Raw genomic sequence first — 19,922 nt, 5'->3', positions numbered from 1 at the left:
AAATATTGGCGTAAATACGGGTCCGGTGTCACCCGTATTCCACCCGTATTTACGGGCACGTTTTTGGCTGAAAAATTGCACTGCACCACTAATCGGCAGCCCTTCTCTCTATCAGTGCAGGATAGAGAGAAGTGATAGCCCTTTCCGTAATAAAAGTAAAAGAAATTCATACTTACCCGGCCGTTGTCTTGGTGACGCGTCCCTCTCTTGACATCCAGTCCGACCTCCCTGGATGACGCGGCAGTCCATGTGACCGCTGCAGCCAGTGATTGGCCTGTGATTGGCTGCAGCGGTCACATGGGCTGTAACGTCACCCCAGGAGGCCGGACTGGAGGAAGAAGCAGGGAGCTCTGGGTAAGTATGAACGTCTTTTTTTTTTTTTTTTTTTACAGCTTTATCTATATTGTGATCGGTAGTTTCTGTCCAGGGTGCTGAAAGAGTTACTGCCGATCGTTTAACTCTTTCAGCACCCTGGACAGTGACTATTTACTGACGTCGCCTAGCAACGCTCCCGTAATTACGGGTACACACACGTAGCCACCCGTAATTACGGGAGCCCCATAGACTTCTATGGGCTGCCCGTGCCGTAATTCCGGCCTGAAATAGGACATGTTCTATCTTTTTCAACGGCACGGGCACCTTCCCGTAAGCATAAGGAGAGGTACCCGTGGCCAATAGAAGTCTATAGGCCCGTAATTACGGGAGTTTTTACGGTCGTGTGCATGGGGCATTAATCCGTCTGGGCCCGGGCTTTTAAATAGTTTAAGAAATGTAATGGCCTTGAGGACCTCCAATGATGACACAGGCTCCGACAAAATCCTCAGTTTTTTTTGGTAGATTCACCGAGGTCAAAAAGGAGTCTATTTCTTGTTGAGAGGTTGATGTGTGGAGGAATCCGAGGCTAAATTATATAAGGATTCATAAGAGAGACGGAAATGATCTGCAATCTGTCTTGGATCCATTCATTTTTCCCCCCAATCACCTTTTAGGTAGGCTATCCTAGGGGTCGTCATAATACGCTTAAATTTACGAGCCATGAGCGCACCCGCCCAGTTATTATGAACATAGGAGTTCAATTGATACTTCTTCAGGACATGGTCAAACTTAGAAGTTAGCAAACTTTTAAGTGTTAGACCAGGGGTCTCAAACTCGGCCGGGTAAATGGACCACATATAGAAAAAATGGGAAGTTGACGGGCCGCATTACTTTCAAATTTGATACAATACAAAATTATTGTTAATCAATTAGTTATTTGGTCTACTATAACACTATAATAATAAAACTACATTACTATAATAATACCGCTAGGTTTAAAATTTGTGAGTTCTCCCAGTGCTTATTTCAACAATCCAGTTTTCCAGTTTAAGTGTCGCTAAATGCAGTCCGGCGGCTCAATTAGCAGTGTTTGGCAGACACGCATGTCAAGATTAGGCAGCCCCTTTTTAGATAGTACCACAGAGCCCTCTGTAGATAATGCCACAGTGCCCTCTGTAGATAATGCCACAATGTCCTCTGTAGATGCTGCCACAGTGCCCTCTGTGGATGCTGCCACAGTGCCCTCTGTAGATGCTGCCACAGTGCCCTCTGTAGATGCTGCCACAGTGCCCTCTGTAGATGCTGCCACAGTGCCCTCTGTAGATGCTGCCACAGAGTCCTCTGTAGATGCTGCCACGGTGCCCTCTGTAGATGCTGCCACGGTGCCCTCTGTAGATGCTGCCACGGTGCCCTCTGTAGATGCTGCCACGGTGCCCTCTGTAGATTCTGCCACGGTGCCCTCTGCAGATGCTGCCACGGTGCCCTCTGCAGATGCTGCCACGGTGCCCTCTGCAGATTTTGCCACGGTGCCCTCTGCAGATTTTGCCACGGTGCCCTCTGCAGATTTTGCCACGGTGCCCTCTGCAGATTTTGCCACGGTGCCCTCTGCAGATTTTGCCACGGTGCCCTCTGCAGATGCTGCCACGGTGCCCTCTGCAGATGCTGCCACGGTGCCCTCTGCAGATGCTGCCACGGTGCCCTCTGCAGATGCTGCCACGGTGCCCTCTGCAGATGCTGCCACGGTGCCCTCCGCAGATGCTGCCACGGTGCCCTCCGCAGATGCTGCCACGGTGCCCTCCGCAGATGCCGCCACAGTGCCCTCCGCAGATGCTGCCACAGTGCCATCCGCAGATAATGCCACACACACCCCAAGTAGATAGATCCGTTGGGGCTCCCTCTAGGAGTGGAATCTCCAGCCAGAGCATTGCCGATGGGGATTCCTCTACTGTCGGAGCCTCTGACGTCACGGTTCATACACATTGACATCAGGGGATCCTCCTGGACCTGAATGTGATATCAGGGGCAAATCCAGAGCTGGAGTTCCGGAGCAGAGCACTAGTATAGGCTCTGGAACTCTGGGGAAGCCATCAACATCAGTGTCCATATATGGACAGTGATGTGAGTGGCTTACCCAGTGCTGGAGTCCCGGAGCAGAGCCGCTTCTAGCACTCTGATTGGGATTCCAGCTCTGCTCCTGACATCACTGTCCATATATGGACATGGATGTCAGGGGCAACCCCAGAGCTGGAGTCCTGGGCAGAGCGCTAGTAGGCTCTTCCTGGGACTCCAGCTGTGCTCCTGACATCACTGGGACTCCTGTTCTGGGGAAGCCCCTGACATCTCTGTCGATGTATGGACAGCGGTGTAAGAGGCTTCCCCAGAGTCCCAGAGCAGAGCCTATACTAGCGCTCTGCCCGGGACTCCAGCTCTGGGGAAGCCCCAGACATTGCTGTCCATATGTGAACAGAGATGTCAGAAGATTCCCCAGAGTCCCGGAGCAGAGCCGATACTAGCGCTCTGCCCAGGACTCCGCACGGAACTCTGGCTCTGGGGAAGCCCCAGACATCGCTGTCCATCTGTGGTCAGCAATGTCAGGGAATTCCAGAGTCCTGGAGCAGAGTCTGTACTAGCGGCTCTGTGTCCCGCGGGCCGCAGATGACAGCCCCAGGGGCCGAATGCGGCCCGCGTGCTTGAGACCCCTGGGTTAGATGCTACTGTCTGAGATTTTGCAAGCGATCAAGTGAGAGAGACCCTTTATTTAAGGATTCAAGGTTAAATATTTTCCGCAGGGTATCAGATCTCCTTCTCTCTAGCACGCTTCGCCTGTTCACTCGCCTGTATAAGAATTCCTCTCATAAATGCCTTATGGGCATTCCACAAAGACTCCTGTTCTGGGGAAGCCCCTGACATTTCTGTCGATGTATGGACAGCGATGTCAGAGGCTTCCCCAAAGTCCCAGAGCAGAGCCTATACTAGCGCTCTGCCCGGGACTCCAGCTCTGGGGAAGCCCCAGACATTGCTGTCCATATGTGAACAGAGATGTCAGAAGATTCCACAGAGTCCCGGAGCAGAGCCGATACTAGCGCTCTGCCCAGGACTCCGCTCTGGGGAAGACCCTGACACACTGTCCATATATGGACAGTGATGTCAGGGAATTCCACAGAGTCCCGGAGCAGTGCCTATACTAGTGCTCTGCACGGAACTCCGGCCCTGGGGAAGCCCCAGACATCGCTGTCCATCTGTGGTCAGCAATGTCAGGGAATTCCAGAGTCCTGGAGCAGAGTCTGCACTAGCGGCTCTGTGTCCCGCGGGCCGCAGATGACAGCCCCAGGGGCCGAATGCGGCCCGCGGGCCGCGTGCTTGAGACCCCTGGGTTAGATGCTACTGTCGGAGATTTTGCGAGCGATCAAGTGAGAGAGACCCTTTATTTAAGGATTCAAGGTTAGATATTTTCCGCAGGGTATCAGATCTCCTTCTCTCTAGCACGCTTCGCCTGTTCACTCGCCTGTATAAGAATTCCTCTCATAAATGCCTTATGGGCATTCCACAAAGAGTAGGGGTTAGATACGGAGGGAAAGTTAATTTCGAAGTACGATGTAAGGGCTTCCTTAAGACGCACGTGATGGTTAGGATGTGATAGAATGTAATCATTAAGGCGCCATTGGGATGGAGGAGGAGCACTATAACAATCTTTCACTATTAGAGATACCGTATCATGGTCCGACCATGTAATAACCCCTATTGTGGAGGATACTGTAAGAGAAATTACATTCCCATCTGTCAGAAATAAATCTATTCGAGAATAAGACTGTCATACAGCTTTATTTTTATCACCCTTGCCAGCAGCACAAGGAGATGGTCAGCTGGACAAACTAATCACCTTGTACCTATTGTATACTCCTCCGATTCCATGTAGATTGTAAGCTCATATGAGCAGAGACCGCTTTCCTTTTGTCTCTTGTTTTTGTTTAATTTTTTTTACTTTGTTTTTTTTACCTCCCCAATTGTATAGAGCTGCAGAATATGTTGGTACTGTATAAATAAATATTATTATTAGTGGAGCAGATGCTACATGATGCTCTATAAAAATAAAACAGATTACTCCTTTAATGGACGTTTAATCCATAAAAAAATCTGTATTGCTTCTCAAAATGAAGAAGCCCACTACCATCCTCAATGTCTGCATAAAATATAAAAAAATGTATATGTCTGTATTTTCTCATGAACAGTATAGATTTTAAGATTTCTGAATCATTGGAATGCTTTTATCTGTAAAGCGATCCATTCTAAGAATATTATATAAGAGAGTTGTTATTTAAATTAAGTCCCGGATATATTCTTGTAAGTTCATCAAAGATAAATTCCATCAAGGTTTTATCGGTTTACGAAATGGTGTCCACGGCGCTCTAAATGTTTAGTGCCTTTGTAATGTTATGTATATAAAAGTTTGATATGTTGGGGGCCACTTTAGTGTGTTTTGTTTTACATACACCCCTGACAGTGTACATAGCTTGTACGTAGAATTATCTGTACAGTCCGCATTTATAAAACAATATACACTACCCATAGAGAAACTTTCCCCAAGATGTCATAATAAATTTAAAAAAAACCTGCACAATTTACTGCAGGATAAGGATGGACTTTTCCACATTTTTTATTCTTTGTTTAAAAGGTCAAAACTGATTTTTGGATTAAGTTATTAATATAGCTTTAAAAATAAATAAATAAAGAGCTGCAAATCACCTTCACACAGCTATAAAGTTAAATGCTAGCTTTTTTTGTCCACTAGTGGAAGCTTTATACAGCTCCCTTAGAATTTAAAAATAAATCTGTCTTCATTAGGGTCCCCCTTGTGGTGACTTAGTGAAAAAACAAAACAGAGCTTTAGATATTTTGATACCCGCCTCCCCCTGTAAACAAAAAAAAAACAACCCAAAAATTAATAGGTAAACTTTATTCAGCTTGATATAGATGCAAAGAAGTAGAAACTGAGCGTCGATACTTTGTTATGCTATTATTTAGACCTGGTTCACTTGTTTTGTTTTATTGTTATTATTTTTCATGGTCTTTTTTTTTTTGTTTGGGGTGAAATAATGTTTATACATTGCTGCATTCTCTAGGAGTCTCATTCTCCAAGCAGAAGGAAAACGAGAATATGAAGAGGTAATTATTTTCTATAACAATAGTGTTTTCTTAATATTGTTGCTCATATAATATATGTATTCATTAGGGACAATGAAATACTCCCTAATGGATTATTACAAGGGGATAATGTTTTTTTACTGAGGTTTCTCTCTAAGGCCTCATGCACACGACCATAACCATGTGCATGGCCGTGATTTTCGGGTCGGCCGGCCACGGAGTGATACCCGCGAGCCGCCTGCAAATTGCGGGCCGTGCAAATGGTTGCATGCGTTATTTCCTATGGGCCTGGACCAGGCTCCTGGGCAATGCACGGACTGTGAAAACCATGGTCGTGTGCATGGGCCCATAGGAATGAATGGGGCCGCAATTCTCCCGTGGATTTTTCGGGGGGGAATTGCGGCCACAAAAGCACGTTCGTGTGCATGGGGCCTAAGGCTGAGGCTACACAGAGTCTTTGTGGCATGTAAGCTGTGATAGCTACTATGTTGTGATTGTTGCAGTCAATAGGAATAAATTTATATAATTGATATATCAAGAAAACCATAAAGTGAAAGGTGTTTTATACAAGTTGCAATTAAAGCTCACACGTTTCTGACCCCAGCCTTAGATGAAAGTTGTCCGAGCCCGTCCCCAGGCAGTATATATTATGTCAGGGAAATGAATGATTAGGTATGTTGGATTTCACCATGTTCCGATTCTTTGTTCCACAGGAGACAGGATTATTCCCATCCCCATTGACAAAAGCATGCTGAGTTGGTCGAACTTGCATGTTTATGGGGAAGTTGGGAGAAATAACTGTTGCAAAAGTTATTATGTTTATTATGTATACTATATTCAAGCTTTATTATTATTTTTAGTTTAAGGGTAGATAATGTCTTTATTCTCAATTTCAGTGGATTTCTGCAATCAACAATATTTCGAGACAAATCTACCTATCGGATAACCCTGAGGTACTTTTTTATTGAATTAATTTTAATTCCCAGTAGTTTGTGGTTTTATTGTGAAATAAGTCTGTCCTTTTTCTACTCCCAATAGGCTGTAGCCATAAGACTTAATCAGACGGCTCAGCAGGCAGTAACTCCCATCACCAGTTTTGATAGAAAACTTGAAAGCACACCACAAAGGTACTTACAAGGTCCAGTTTTATTAAACCTAATACTAATGCCAGTTTTAGTTCTAAAAGAACTTCATGTTATTATATGTCTGAGCAAGTACACATTTGTGAATTCTATCTGTACAGTGAAAGCGTTATGCAGACTGCATCACAATATGATTCATTGCCTGAGCAAGCAACCAAGGAACCAGAGCTGGAACAGTTAATAGCTCCTGGAACCCCCATACAGTTTGACATTGTTCTACCAGCCACTGAATTCCAGGACCAAAATAGAGGCAGCAGGTAGGTTGTACAAATGTCCTACAACGATTACTGGTTGTAAAGTGACTTGAATTTCGAATCCTTTGTTCAATATTGTTCTTTTCAGACGTACAAATCCATTCGGGGAATCTGATGATAAACTTGACAACCCTCCTGATGAAGGTAACACTTAGATGATTAATTATTATTCTAATTTATGGAGACATTGATATCATTGAGGTTGTGGGTTGCCCATCCTGGGGATTCTATGATCGTTAACACTAGCAACAAAAACTGCTGTGCAGATTTCAGAATCCAAGAGAGATGTGAGTGGTAGAAGCATCAGATGAGCTGCCAGGTGATGATCCCTCTACAGATCACATTCCTTGCACAGTTCCTGTACACAACAACTTTTAGGGGGAGTTCACCCTGAGTATTTTTATGCGGAAACCGCGTCGGAAAACGCGCCAAAAAACGTCAGAAAATGTCTCCCATTGGTTTCAATAGGAGGCAGAGAAAACGTATTTCGCTGCGTTTTTTGCCCGCAGCGCTCAATGGCCGCGGGCGAAAAACGCAGTGAAAATCGGCGTGCAGGCAGAGCAAAATCTGTCTCAAAATTCCGAACTGAATTTTAAGTCAGATTTTCCGCCTGCAAAAAAACTCTGTGTGAACCCAGCCTTACTGCTTCAGTCCGCCACCAATTACAGATTCAGAAAAGTGTCTGTTGCCAACAAATATAAGAGTACTCAAGGGTATGAATGCTTTTAGAAAAATACATTATGGTCTATGTTGGTCAATGCTTATTAGCTAATGTTAAATGCTAAATATGAATAGTTCAAGCCCCCCCCCCCCCTCCAAAAATTGATCTTTTTTATTTAGTTTTCTTGTTCTATTTATTTCAGGTTTACTTTTGCAGCAGATGTTTGTAGTTCGCTTTTTAGGCTCAATGGAAGTAAAAACTGACCACACCAACCAGGTCATTTTCGAAGCAATGAGACAGGTCTTGGCTGCCAGGGCCATTCATAATATATTTCGAATGACAGAATCCCACTTAATGGTAACCAGCAAAAGCTTAAGGTACATTTTACGGCTTTCTATAACATAAATATCTACAGAAACACAAAAGTGCCTTCTATTGGATATGGTATGGTATCGGTCTAAGGTTCTAATTCAAACTGGCGGGATTGCCAGTCCATCAGGGTTTCCAGTACTTTTGATAACAAGAATAGCGCAGATTGCAGCGCTATTCTTGCCATAAAAAAATACCAGAACCCTGACGGATCTGCAACTCTGCTAGTGTAATACATAAATAACATTAAAAAGGGTTGTCCGGTGTAATAAAATTGATGGCCTATCCTCAGGATCGGCTATCAAGATCTAATTGGTGGGGGTCTGATTCTCTGGCGAGTGCTGCTGCCCTTCATTTCTTAGAGCTCCATACTGTAAAACGCTGATGCATTCGTAGGAGCACAGCACAGAATTACAGCTTCCACCCATTCAAAGCCGTGGCCCCTTCAAACAGCCGATAGGCTTGGTTGTCGAGAGTTGGATCCCCACTGATCAGATATTGATTTTGTATTTTTATTTTTTTTCAATGGACAATCCCTTTTAAATATATGAACCTTTTTTAAAATGCCCTGCAAGATGGAACTGCTCCAAATAGGGGCTGATCAATATAAATTTTGATGTATATAATAGTTATTATATAATAAGTTATGACATTGTGTGCAAGAAATATTGTCTATGTGTGTGTATATATAATATACAGTATATATATTTAACACTGCACAAAATCTGTCATTTCATGTGTTACAACTACTGTAAATAAAAATGTTCTTTATTTTAATCTTTGGATTTAACATTTCAGATTAATAGATCCACAAACACAAGTTATAAGAATAAGTGTAAGTACATTTATTTATTTTTTTATTTTAAAAAAAAGTGAGACTTCTCATGCCATGACAATGTATGTAGTTATTTTTGTATAGTGGACTGGTCATCTGCACAGTGTAGAATTTTGTGTATTTTGTATTAATTTTCTGTTTAACTATTGTTCAGTTCATTCTTCATTGTATGTTTTAGAATATCGTACAACTTCATGCTAATAATTTAAAGACAACCTGTCACCTTTTTACCCTCTTTCTTTAAATAGTATTTAGAAGTATGTTTACACCCATTGCATGTTTGGAATAGGCAATAGTCATTTTGAATACATCAATGCTGAGCAGGCTCTCCAGCAAAAATACAATAGCAACAGGAGGAAAAATTGAGCTCCGAATTTATTTGAATAGAGCGTATTTTCAGAACTGTTGACAATCTGTTTATCCAAATCGCCTTATCGCTGCTGAAGGTTACAGTCCTACATTGTCTAAAGTTTCCTAGCAGGTGCCCCTCATACATAGCAATAAACGTCCGTCGTACTATCTCTGAGAACTTGCCATTGGATAATTAATAGTCAAGTTGGAATTTACTCGCTTGGCATTATTGCTACTAAAGCTGGCCAAAGGCATTTGTTTTGTCTGCAGATCCTGACAACCTTGACAGGGTTCACCAACAACTGCATTTTTCTTTTGGGTATGTAAGACAGTCTCTAGATGCCAGGGAATCAAGCATCCAAATATTTGGATCTTTACCTATGATTCCCAGAGATAAGTGATGACAGATGTGTCTGGCAACCACTTATCCTCATTTTTTAAAATAACATGTATGCTCAGCTAAACATGGGAATGGATCAATTGACCGATATCTAATATTTATTTGACTTTTAAGAGGTTGTCCGACCATAACAACATATCATTTATCCACAGAATAGCTGATATGTGTTGGTTTGCTGGGGGATCCCCAGCGATCAAATGCTTATCACCTATCCTGTGAATAGGTTTTAAGTTGTTATGGTTGGAGAACCCCTTTTAAAAAGAGTTGTCAGCTGAAGTCTGAATGTTTATTTGACTTTAAAAGGACCTGTCAAATCTCCTGATATATCTGATTTCTGTTGTAGTAAATTTAGCATTCCCCATAAACTATCCTCTGATATACCTTCTAGAAATTGATGAATAAATTAATAACTGGTTGTTATAATTTCCCTTGTTAGAAAGGCACATCCCTACACAGTCTGACACTGTCCATTCAGTTCAGTGGCAGACTGTGTAAGGATCCGCCCTATTGAGACAAGGAGAATGGGAACACCCAGTTGTCAATTTATACATAGATTTCCTGGAGGAATAATAGAACTCTGCGTTGTGCTGATCCTCTAAGAACAGGCGCTCTAGAATTGTTTTTTTTTGGGAATACAAGGCTCTGTGGACACTACGTTTTGGCCCTACGTTTTGTGTGTATGTCAGGAAAGCTCCCAATGTACACGCTAAAAGTGTCCAAAGGGACATGCTCGGGATTAGCTCGATGGACGTCAAGAGTGTCTTTTTGGCCTCCAACGGACTAGTATTAGTCAGTACACTTTTATTTTGGAGGATGGAATGGAGTTGTAGACTATGCTTTTTCATCCCGAGGGATTCCGTAAAAATGTGTGTGCGTGTGTATATGACCCTATGGGTGACGCATGCCCCTGTATGGCATACATTACAGGTGTACGTTTAACGTATACCTCATGGGCTTTTCAATAACCTTTCATGACATATATGCTAAACAGATACCATAATAGTCTACGGGTGACTTATGTGTTAAACAAATGCCTAACTGGCATCCGTCACCCATAGACTACTATGATATTCGTTTAATATATATGTCATGAACAGGGTCATAAGTTCATGGCGTATGTGTTTAATGTATACCATTAAACTCTATGGTGACAGATGTCACTGTGATGGCATCCATCACAGCCTACGTTTAACGTATACGTTGGGAGCTTTTCCCGCCATATATATTAAAATTGGCACTGAGCCTAAAACAGATCTGTATGGAGAACTAACAGGTCTTCTTTATATGGTAAAAGTAATAATACATTGTGTTTAGTAATAAGTTTATTTGTTTTTAGTTGTTTTTTTCATGCTTTTAAAAGGTTTCTAGGTTAAAATGATGAGGATGATTATAATTGTTAATATGATTATTATTATTATTATTATTATTTTATTATCATTTTTTACATAAAGGAGTGCTAAAAACAAACTAAAATGTAAACATAATTTATGTTTCTTTTCTTCTGTTTTACCAGTTTGACCTTGAAAACATAACACAATTTGCTGCCCATCTAGAGAACAAACGTTTGGTAGGATTTATTGTTTGTACCCCTGAAGCATCTGGAGATGAATCTTTGAGCGCCTATGTCCTAGAAAGTAACACCGAGGGTGAAAAGGTCTCTACATGCATGCTATTCTTTATATTATCATATTATATATTCATTATATTCTCCTCTGTGTTCTTTTTCACTCAATTATTTAAGTTTTATTAATTTTATTTCAGTGGGAATGCAGTAATAATCTTTTTATAGATCTATTGTATGATGATTCCAACTATAATGTAAATTACATTGGTCCCTCAAGCTACAATATGAATTGAAACTGGGGCAATCACTAAGTTGAAAATATTGTTACTTGACACCATAGCTCTATACGCCAAAAAGTAATTGGTTACAAAGCCCCCAATACGTTGAGCAAAAACCCAAAAAAAGATTAGAGGGGTTTCCCTGTGATATCAATCTCTTTTCATTAAATAGTTAATCTATTTACTAATATAATGTTTCCCTACGCTCTAAAGGGTATTTTACACCTGGCAATTATCGGGCAGACAAGCTCGTTGCTGACAATTGCCCTGTGTAAACAGGGCCGCCATCCGCAGATGAACGACAAAACGCTTGTTCATCTGCTGATCGTATCGTATTAAAAATGGAAATATTATCGTTGTCAGCAGCACATCTCCCTGTGTAAACAGGGAGACGCGCTGCCGACATGATAATAATGTATGGGGACGAGCGCTCGTCCCCATACGTAGCTCCTTGTGACGGGAAAACATGCGCCGATCAATGAGCTGTCTCGTTAATCGGCACCGGCCAAATTTGGGCGGTGTAATAGGGCCTTAACCCAGTTGCTTTTCTCAGCCTTGGTCAGTGACTAATCATATTTTGATCAAGTGCTGAGTCCGTGCACCTCAAAAACTATTGTATTATCATGTTACTGGTAGATTGCACAGGTACTGTACCTCACGTCATTTAGAAATATTAGAATACATTGTCATGTATCAGTAAAGTCAAAATCATGAAGGGCAAGCAAATTCACTGTTTTCCAGGTACCAAATATTACTAATATTTGTTCATCATCCATATTATAAATATTAATAAGACCAGTATAATTATTTTAGATGTTCAGTGCACAGAATGTACCACAAGCACCGTAGTTTATTACTTTCAGGCTGTATACACATGTTGCGGAAAATCCTAAGTTAATTCTGCAGGTAAAATCGGCACTTAATATTGCTGGTTTTTTTAATGCATTTTAGATGCAAACTCAAACAGAATCTCAATGTTTGGGAGCTCACGGGTTGGGCCATTTGCCACTTATCATTGGGGTTTAGAGGAGGAGATGTGGACAATTTTCTATTGAGAGAAGAGAGTAGATGGATCTATAGGATCAAATCTGTGAGTCCAAATGGATTAAACAAGTCATTAAATTTTGGATGCTTTTTGTAACTCTATGACAATGCATTGAATATTAGTGCATAGTTTTATATATATATCTCAACATACGGGTGTATACAACTGTCCATTTTACGTAGGACCTTTTGACCCACAAGTTCAAATTCCACTATAACTGTATAAAGTAACATATTTTTTGAGAGAAAAATCTCCACTGTTCTCCTGAATGGGAACTATAAATGGTATATTAACCTTGTCTTACCACTACGGTTTGGAATAATCGATTGGCATAGGTAACTTTCAGATAACAATGAATATAAATATAAATAAATTGCTTGGTGTAGGTAACACAAATTCAATAAAACAAAACTAAATATAAAAATGAATAAAATTACATAATTGTTATGATATAATAATAACATAAGATAAAAAAATACTAGTAAAATTCAAATAAAAATTCACATCCAAATAAAAATTATTGAATTTGCAAACTAAGTAAAAACTTGTAATAGCTATATATTTTTGGATATTCAGTTATTATAAATCTTTAGAAGTGGGTAGGTCTTTATGCCCTAGGGTAATAACCCTTATTTGTCCATTAATCTAGACACTATTAGTTCTAACCTTGTAGGAGCTTTTTATCAATTAAACATTGTTCTTAAATAGAGAATTGAGATTGGCTATGACAGCTGTGAATCACAATTTGGCACATAAAGGACGTGAGAAACTGAGCGCTCACGCCACTAGAAGAAGCTGACTAACGTCAGCGAAACGCGCGTCGGAACGAATCCGGTCTTAGATCAGGGATTATCAATTTGAGGGAAAGATTACCTTGGTGCAAATACTTGCTGGGAGCCATCACCAGGCAGGGCAATACATCCTTGTAGTGGCACTGCTGGACGCCGTTCGTGCCGATGCTTATATGCACACGAGTGGTACAAACTCATAGCTGAATATCAGCTCATCTGTTCACAGCGCTTGAATAGCGCGTGTGCAGTGGATCGAACAGCGGACTTGCTGTTTTGGTTCTTCGGCGTCTGGCCTGGTGCTGGGCAACGTGCTCTCCGCAATTACTGGAGGGAGGGGCAGCGTTCTCCAAGGTGCTCTCATTGTTACTTATGTTGCCAGATCTTCATAACAAATAATACAAATGTTACTGGTACTAATTTTAACATAAGTATCTGCTCGTGTTGCCTTGTGTTTCATTTTGCCAGACTGCTACACACAATAAGCCCTTATTCACACGACAGAGTTTCCCGGCCGGGTGACGGCCGTTCATAAAACGGCCATCACCCGGCTGCAGTAGGAACAATAGACCCCTAATGGGGCTATTCACACGACCGATTTTTTGACGGCCCGGGAAACCTGGCCGTCAAAAAATGGGACATGTCCTATTTTCGGCCGTTTACCCGGCCGCACGGCTCCCATAGAAGTTTATGGGGCCGGTTAATACACGGCCATCACCGGAATGTGTCCCGAGCGATGGCCATGTATTCCGTCGCTCGCTCCCTCCTCACAGCGCAGAGTGCATGTGAGGAGGAGGAGTTTATGCCATTCGGACGAATGGCTATGCTGGAGGTAAGTTTATGCACTGTGTGGCAGGGCCGAGGTGTACAGCAGGTGGAAGGGAGCACTGCGCTGGCTCCCTTCCCCTGCTTGTTTTAAAAGTGCCCTGGCCCGGCGACACCTTCCATGGCCGATGGCGCCGCTAGCAGCTGCTGCGGCTGCTACTATTGTAGCGACGCCACTATAGCAGAGCAGGGAGGTATCTCCCTGCTCTGCTATGTGCTAGCCCCACTTTAGCTCCCTGAAGGAGCGGAATCCCCGTGTGTTCTGGGATTCCGCTCCTGGACAGAGCGCTTGATGTCTCTGTCCATATCTGGGCAGTGACATCAGTGGAAACTCCTGAAGCAGAATCCCCGCACACATGGGGATTCCCCTTCAGGAGTTGTCACTGTCCAGATATGCCCGGCCCGGAACTGATGCAAAACGAATGCATACCGGCCGGGAAAAACTGCCGATTTTATCGGCCGACACTCGGGCGGGACCCTGTCGTGTGAATAAGGCATTAGGCTGCTGCCAATAAAATAAAATAGAATGCACCCATTTGTATCCAGCACTGATAATTGAATTTGTCTGTTGTCCACAGACAAGATTCACTTTGTTACACTGGCGCGTGCAGTTGGTTGTGTAACATCTAGTGAGACGCACCCAATGCATCACCCAGCACAAGTCTGCGCAACGCAGTCTGATACAGACTGATTCCAAGAGCAAATCCAATATCAGAAAGCAATATAGCGTTGCGCTCCAGGGAGACAAACGTTACAACATAGTTTGGCCTCTGGATGCACCCTAATGTTGATACTTGATTCATGCACCTTTCCCTCTTCATTCCCATTCAACTACTCTAATTGTATACATGCTGAATGGAATTCGTAAATTCAATGGGGTGTTCTTAAATGAGGGACCGTTCACCCTATCCCTGTTAGGTACACCATACCTCTCTAAGCGGGTTTTTTTTATTTTTTTAAAGCTCTTTTGATCCTGATGCTTCTTGCCCATCTCTCCCTTACATTTCCCCTTTCCCTTTTCATTTGTGCTTAATTAAAAAGTTACACCAAACACACTGACTGACCTGTTTATAAAAATTAAAAAAATGCCCATCAAAGATAGCCTTTAAGTATCCAACATTGTGGGCTGTGATGTAATAGTTCAGGGATAACAGGTTGTCTATACCTATTAGTTTGGTTATGTGTACACAGATATATATTTATTGCCGCTTTTGTATGCCTAATGCTTGTTCAGCTGACAGCTTTCTACCCTGACCTACCCATAAACATGCATACTCTGTTTGGCATCTTTATTTCAGTGGGTATTGGCAGAGACAACTCTGGCAGCAGATTATCTCCTGGTAGGACCAGGCTTGTTGAAACCCAAAACTTGACTTGAGGACTCGAAAAGATTGTTTAGTCTGATAAATCCCACTTTGTTGTATATTACGTTAATAGAAGGTTCAGAATTTGGACCAAGGACCAATCCTGTGTGATGTCAATATTTTTAGCTAGTGGTGGTTGTTGTTTAACTGCGTAGGAAATGTACAATTAAAATTGCTCCACGAACCCAATTAGGATACCTATGAAGAGCACAGGTTGTCTATGTATTGTTAATGAAAAAGTTTATTCCTTTATGGCTTCATGCATCTGTGAGGACTTTTAGTAGGACAGTACATTATGTAACAAGGGTTGTGTCATCATGCTATTATTCCAGGAAGATGACATCAGCTTAACTGGTTTCTGACCGCTGACTATTTTTACGGCCAGCGGTCAGGGTCCTTAAAACCCGAGCCATAGACTTTTTACGGCTCAGGTTTTAACTTGCTGCCCGCGCGATCGGGCAGCTGAATGTCGGGTCTCCGGCTGTCAGTGACTGCCGGGGACCCTGAGGAGAGGATAGAAGCAGCTTTCGTTGCTTCTGTCTTCTCCGATGTCTTACACAGCGCTCAATGAACGCTGTGTATAGGAATAGAGGCAGCAGCAGCGGCACTGTCTCTATTCCTCCCGGTGATCATGTGACTGGTCACATGATCGCCGGGTGCCGTTACTGAGAGACTGCTGCTGGGTCTTACTAGACCCAGCACAGCCCAGTTAGTGACAATCGTCACTATGAGAGGGCTGATTTCCCCTGTAACTGGGGCTGCTGTGCAGCTCCAGTTACAGTGGAAAAACATGGTGTAAAAGAAAGAAAAAAAATATATATAAAGTTCCCCAAAGGTCTTTTTTGACCTTTGAGGGACAGACCATAGTAATAAAAAAATAGTAAAGTAAAGTGCAAAAAAAAATTAATAAATACACATAAAATACCCACCCCCAAAAAAAACGTTCCCCCCCCCCCCGCCAATCATTGTTGTAACGCTAGCGCTGACCCAATTACCCTAATATAGACATGTAATATATTCAAATTTATGGTAGACAATGGCGATCACAAATAAAAGGTCTATTTTAGGGTAAAACTATGTTATTACCCCAAAAAATTGCTGAAACGTAAAAAAGCTTATTTTTTTACTATTATTTTCAAACTTTATGAATAAAAATTCTAAAATAGCAAAAAAGGTGTGTATAAAAACGATACAAAAAGAAACCTGCATTGTCTACGGAAAAAACTTCGCAAAAATCACGTCGTAAGCCCAACAAATAAAAAAGTTATAGCCATTTAACTAACACGTGCTAAAAATGGCTAAACGGTGTCTGGTCCTGAAGGCGCAAAATAGCCCGGTCCTGAACTGGTTAAATATGTTTCTGTTGTCTGCATGGTCCTCCTACCTCATCTCCATAGAGCAGTGGTGGCCAAATGTTAGATCATGATCTACTAGTAGACCTCAGAGCGGGGACCAGTAAGTCTTGATGTTGCACTACCAGGCCGTTTTCTTGGTAGCTTCAACACAGAAATGGGTAACTGCCTACTCATGGGTTTGTGTATCAGTGTACCCTTTTATTGTTTGTGTATTAGAGTACCATTTTTTGATTGCTTTTCCAATCGTATGGCCATTCCTGCCATAGAACATTGTTGAGATTAAACCAATTTATACTATTGTAATAGCATCGCTTCTGCTATTTTAGACCCACTGTAGAATCCATGCCATGCTGCATTGGGCCAGTAAACTGCTAGTGGGTAGGTACATCTATTTACTTTTTGTTGGAATTGTTACAATTTACATTCAAGCCTACAAAAATGTACCTTCTAAATACGAAAGCGCTGTTTTTCGCTTGTATCTCTAAACATAACCTACTGACAGAAAAAAGTAGATGTGTGCATCTGATTTCATGGACATCTGCGATTAAATATTCATTATAATAAAGTACAGTGTAAACTAGCATAATGATTGTTCTGAGATATAAACTTGTCTTCAACATTTGTGAATCATTTCCTTTTACAGCAAAGCTGCAATTTTAACTAGTCAACCCCATTGTGGTGCTCTGACAACCCTCCATTTTTTCTTTTCACAGATATGTTTTGCCATCAGCTTAGGAAAAGAAATAGCCGCTGCGGAGAAGGTTCGTACTACATAGTTTGCGAGAACATCCACATTCATCCATCACCACTAATGTTCTGTGCTTCTAGTGGTGACATTATAGTCAATTGGCTGAGCTAGTGGAGTCGTGGTATTTAGTGTCACTTTCCCTAAACTTCTTTGTGTAACACAGTAGAGGTAGACGGGATGTAAAAATCAGGGGTTTTTGCCATAGCTTATTTTGACCAGATAATAGAGAAACCTTTTTCAACACAACCTGCTTCATTCCTTGGCTGGAAAATTGCTCGGAATGCAGTACGTTTTGGAATTTGAGGATAAAATGTGTGAGAAAAAGGGTGCCTCTCCTGAGGATGTCCAATAAGTAAGATTAAACACCCTAAACTTCTTCAAATGAATGTTAAGGGCTTTACTAGGCTGAGTAAAATAATATATAGATTTAGTATTTTGAGCATGGTAAATCTATGGAGAACCTGATGGCATGAAGGTGAACGAAATCGTGTTTAGGAAGGATGCTGAATAGCAACAAGTATCCTGAATCATGAAGTAGTTCGAAAATTCACAGATGCATGGGATAAAGTACTGCTTCTGTTATGTGTTTGCAGTTTAAAGTTTGTTTCCTCTGAATTTTAAAACGACAGAACTTGCATCATTTTGAATCATTTTTGGCCTTTCCTTAGGATAGGTTATCAATGTATAATCAATGTACTGTATAATTAGCGGGGGGACCAGGGATCAACATGGCCTCTTTATTGCCCATGTGAACATGGCTTAACCGCAGTACCAGGTACAGCCACACATGTGTACAGTGTGTGTCTGGGTAAACAAGGTAGGGGCCGCAGCGCTCCATTCTGCTGAACGGTGTGGGTGTTGTGGGGGCAGACCCCTCATCCATCATATATTGAAGCCCTGGACAACCCATTTAAGCCTTATCAACTAATAAAAATCTAATTGTAAAATCATAACTGGTTTTCTTTCCCTTATACGTTGTGTAGAATCAAAAGTAAGAAAAAAAAGTTCAAAAGTAGCCACCAAACTGAACATCTTGGTGCTTATGATTTCCTAGTGATCACGGTTATATGTAACAACAAGTGTATCAAAGCCACAGTGTATATGTACCATACAGCAAGTGCTCATCAAATTCACCACATTCAGATGTACTTATTTTATACAGTTACCCGCACTGCACTTACCACACAGACACTGAGATCACGAACATCTGTGATCAGAGCTGCCCACCTGCTTAATATACCCTTTTGGGCTGTGTCTGCCTTGAGAATTTGTCTTTCTAATGCTATAATATTTTCCCTTGCAGGATCCAGAAGCACTGGCACAACTCATGTCATCAGTTCCACTATCAAATGATGGCAAGTTTGTCCTTCTGAATGTCCAGCCAGAGGATGAGGATGGTCATGATCGTGTGTCATGCACTGAAGGACTGGAATCTGAAGCGTAACAGAACTGACCTTTTTATGTTTGCACACTTGCAAGTACTTTAAATTCAATGCCTGGTTGGTGAAATGTTGAGGTTGTTCTATAGGTGGTTGTTTTCATACAATGTAATGATGTGCACTAATGCGGCCCTCCGGGCTCAGGCCAAAGTTATAAATGTGATGGGGTAAATGGAGTAATATTACCTGGTGCCCTCCAGTTGCGCCCCTCTGCCGTGGATCTACCGTTTTAGGATCCCTTCTGTGTTGTCTCAAAATGGTCACCGTGCCTCTCAGACTGAGTCTAACACCCTCCCCCTCTTCACGAATTGGAAAGAACTGCTCACGTGAGCAGCTCTGGCCAATCCGAGAATGGTGGGAGTGTCTCAGACTCAGTCTAAGAAGCGCGGCAGGCATTTTATGAGACCTCAGAGGGGATCCTAAAATGGTGGATCCACGGCATAGGGGGGCAACTGGAGGGCATCAGTTATTCCTCCATGTACAGCATCATATTTAAAATGTTGTCCCGGAACCAAAGGGGTTGCTTTAAGATTAAGGCAGACTGTACTAAAAATGTCTACAAAATGTTTACTGCAGTAAAGTTCTGATAATCGGGCACCTAGGGGTTCAATGAAGAACTAGATTAAAGTAATCTCTGAATATCACATATGTATTATTCTAGTGTATGATATCTGCAAGCAAATATTCGCTGGTTGGAGGATAATTAGGACTTAATGTTTCACACAAATTGAAGAAAACAATGAATAGAAATTAAACTACAACTCAATAAAATAGTCGTCCCCTCAAAGTTTCATCTTCTGCATCATACAAATGCCTAGAATATGCTGCCCTTACCAACATGATTTCTTTATGGGGGGGGACTATATTGCTGCAACCACAAATTCTAGCACTATTTCTCCATATTGGAGACAGTTGAGAGCCCCTTCCTAAAGGAGGCCATAGCCATGACATGGAAATCAATTTGTCCATTAGCCAATGACCTTACAAATATATGGCATGCACAGATCAATAAACACCCCTGAGGATTTTCTTCTATAACACTCGGCA

At 41.9% G+C, this 19,922-nt stretch overlaps 1 protein-coding gene across 1 annotated transcript in view; it reads left to right on the top strand.

The window, feature by feature from the left end:
* Positions 1 to 19,186, top strand: part of APPL2 (adaptor protein, phosphotyrosine interacting with PH domain and leucine zipper 2) — a 69,725-nt gene extending 50,539 nt beyond the window's left edge. Inside the window, exons 12-21 of the mRNA XM_075856760.1 lie at positions 5,436 to 5,478; positions 6,354 to 6,410; positions 6,496 to 6,584; positions 6,701 to 6,856; positions 6,942 to 6,997; positions 7,717 to 7,891; positions 8,682 to 8,718; positions 10,983 to 11,123; positions 17,402 to 17,449; positions 18,740 to 19,186. Coding sequence (XP_075712875.1) covers positions 5,436 to 5,478; positions 6,354 to 6,410; positions 6,496 to 6,584; positions 6,701 to 6,856; positions 6,942 to 6,997; positions 7,717 to 7,891; positions 8,682 to 8,718; positions 10,983 to 11,123; positions 17,402 to 17,449; positions 18,740 to 18,880 — 943 coding nt within the window. The 3' untranslated portion in view covers positions 18,881 to 19,186. The remainder of the gene's footprint in view (positions 1 to 5,435; positions 5,479 to 6,353; positions 6,411 to 6,495; positions 6,585 to 6,700; positions 6,857 to 6,941; positions 6,998 to 7,716; positions 7,892 to 8,681; positions 8,719 to 10,982; positions 11,124 to 17,401; positions 17,450 to 18,739) is intronic.
* The last annotated feature ends 736 nt before the right edge of the window (positions 19,187 to 19,922 follow it).

This window comes from Rhinoderma darwinii, chromosome 3 (assembly GCF_050947455.1).
Source record: "Rhinoderma darwinii isolate aRhiDar2 chromosome 3, aRhiDar2.hap1, whole genome shotgun sequence".
Lineage (NCBI taxonomy): Eukaryota > Metazoa > Chordata > Amphibia > Anura > Rhinodermatidae > Rhinoderma > Rhinoderma darwinii.
This window is presented reverse-complemented; position numbering and strand designations above follow the sequence as displayed.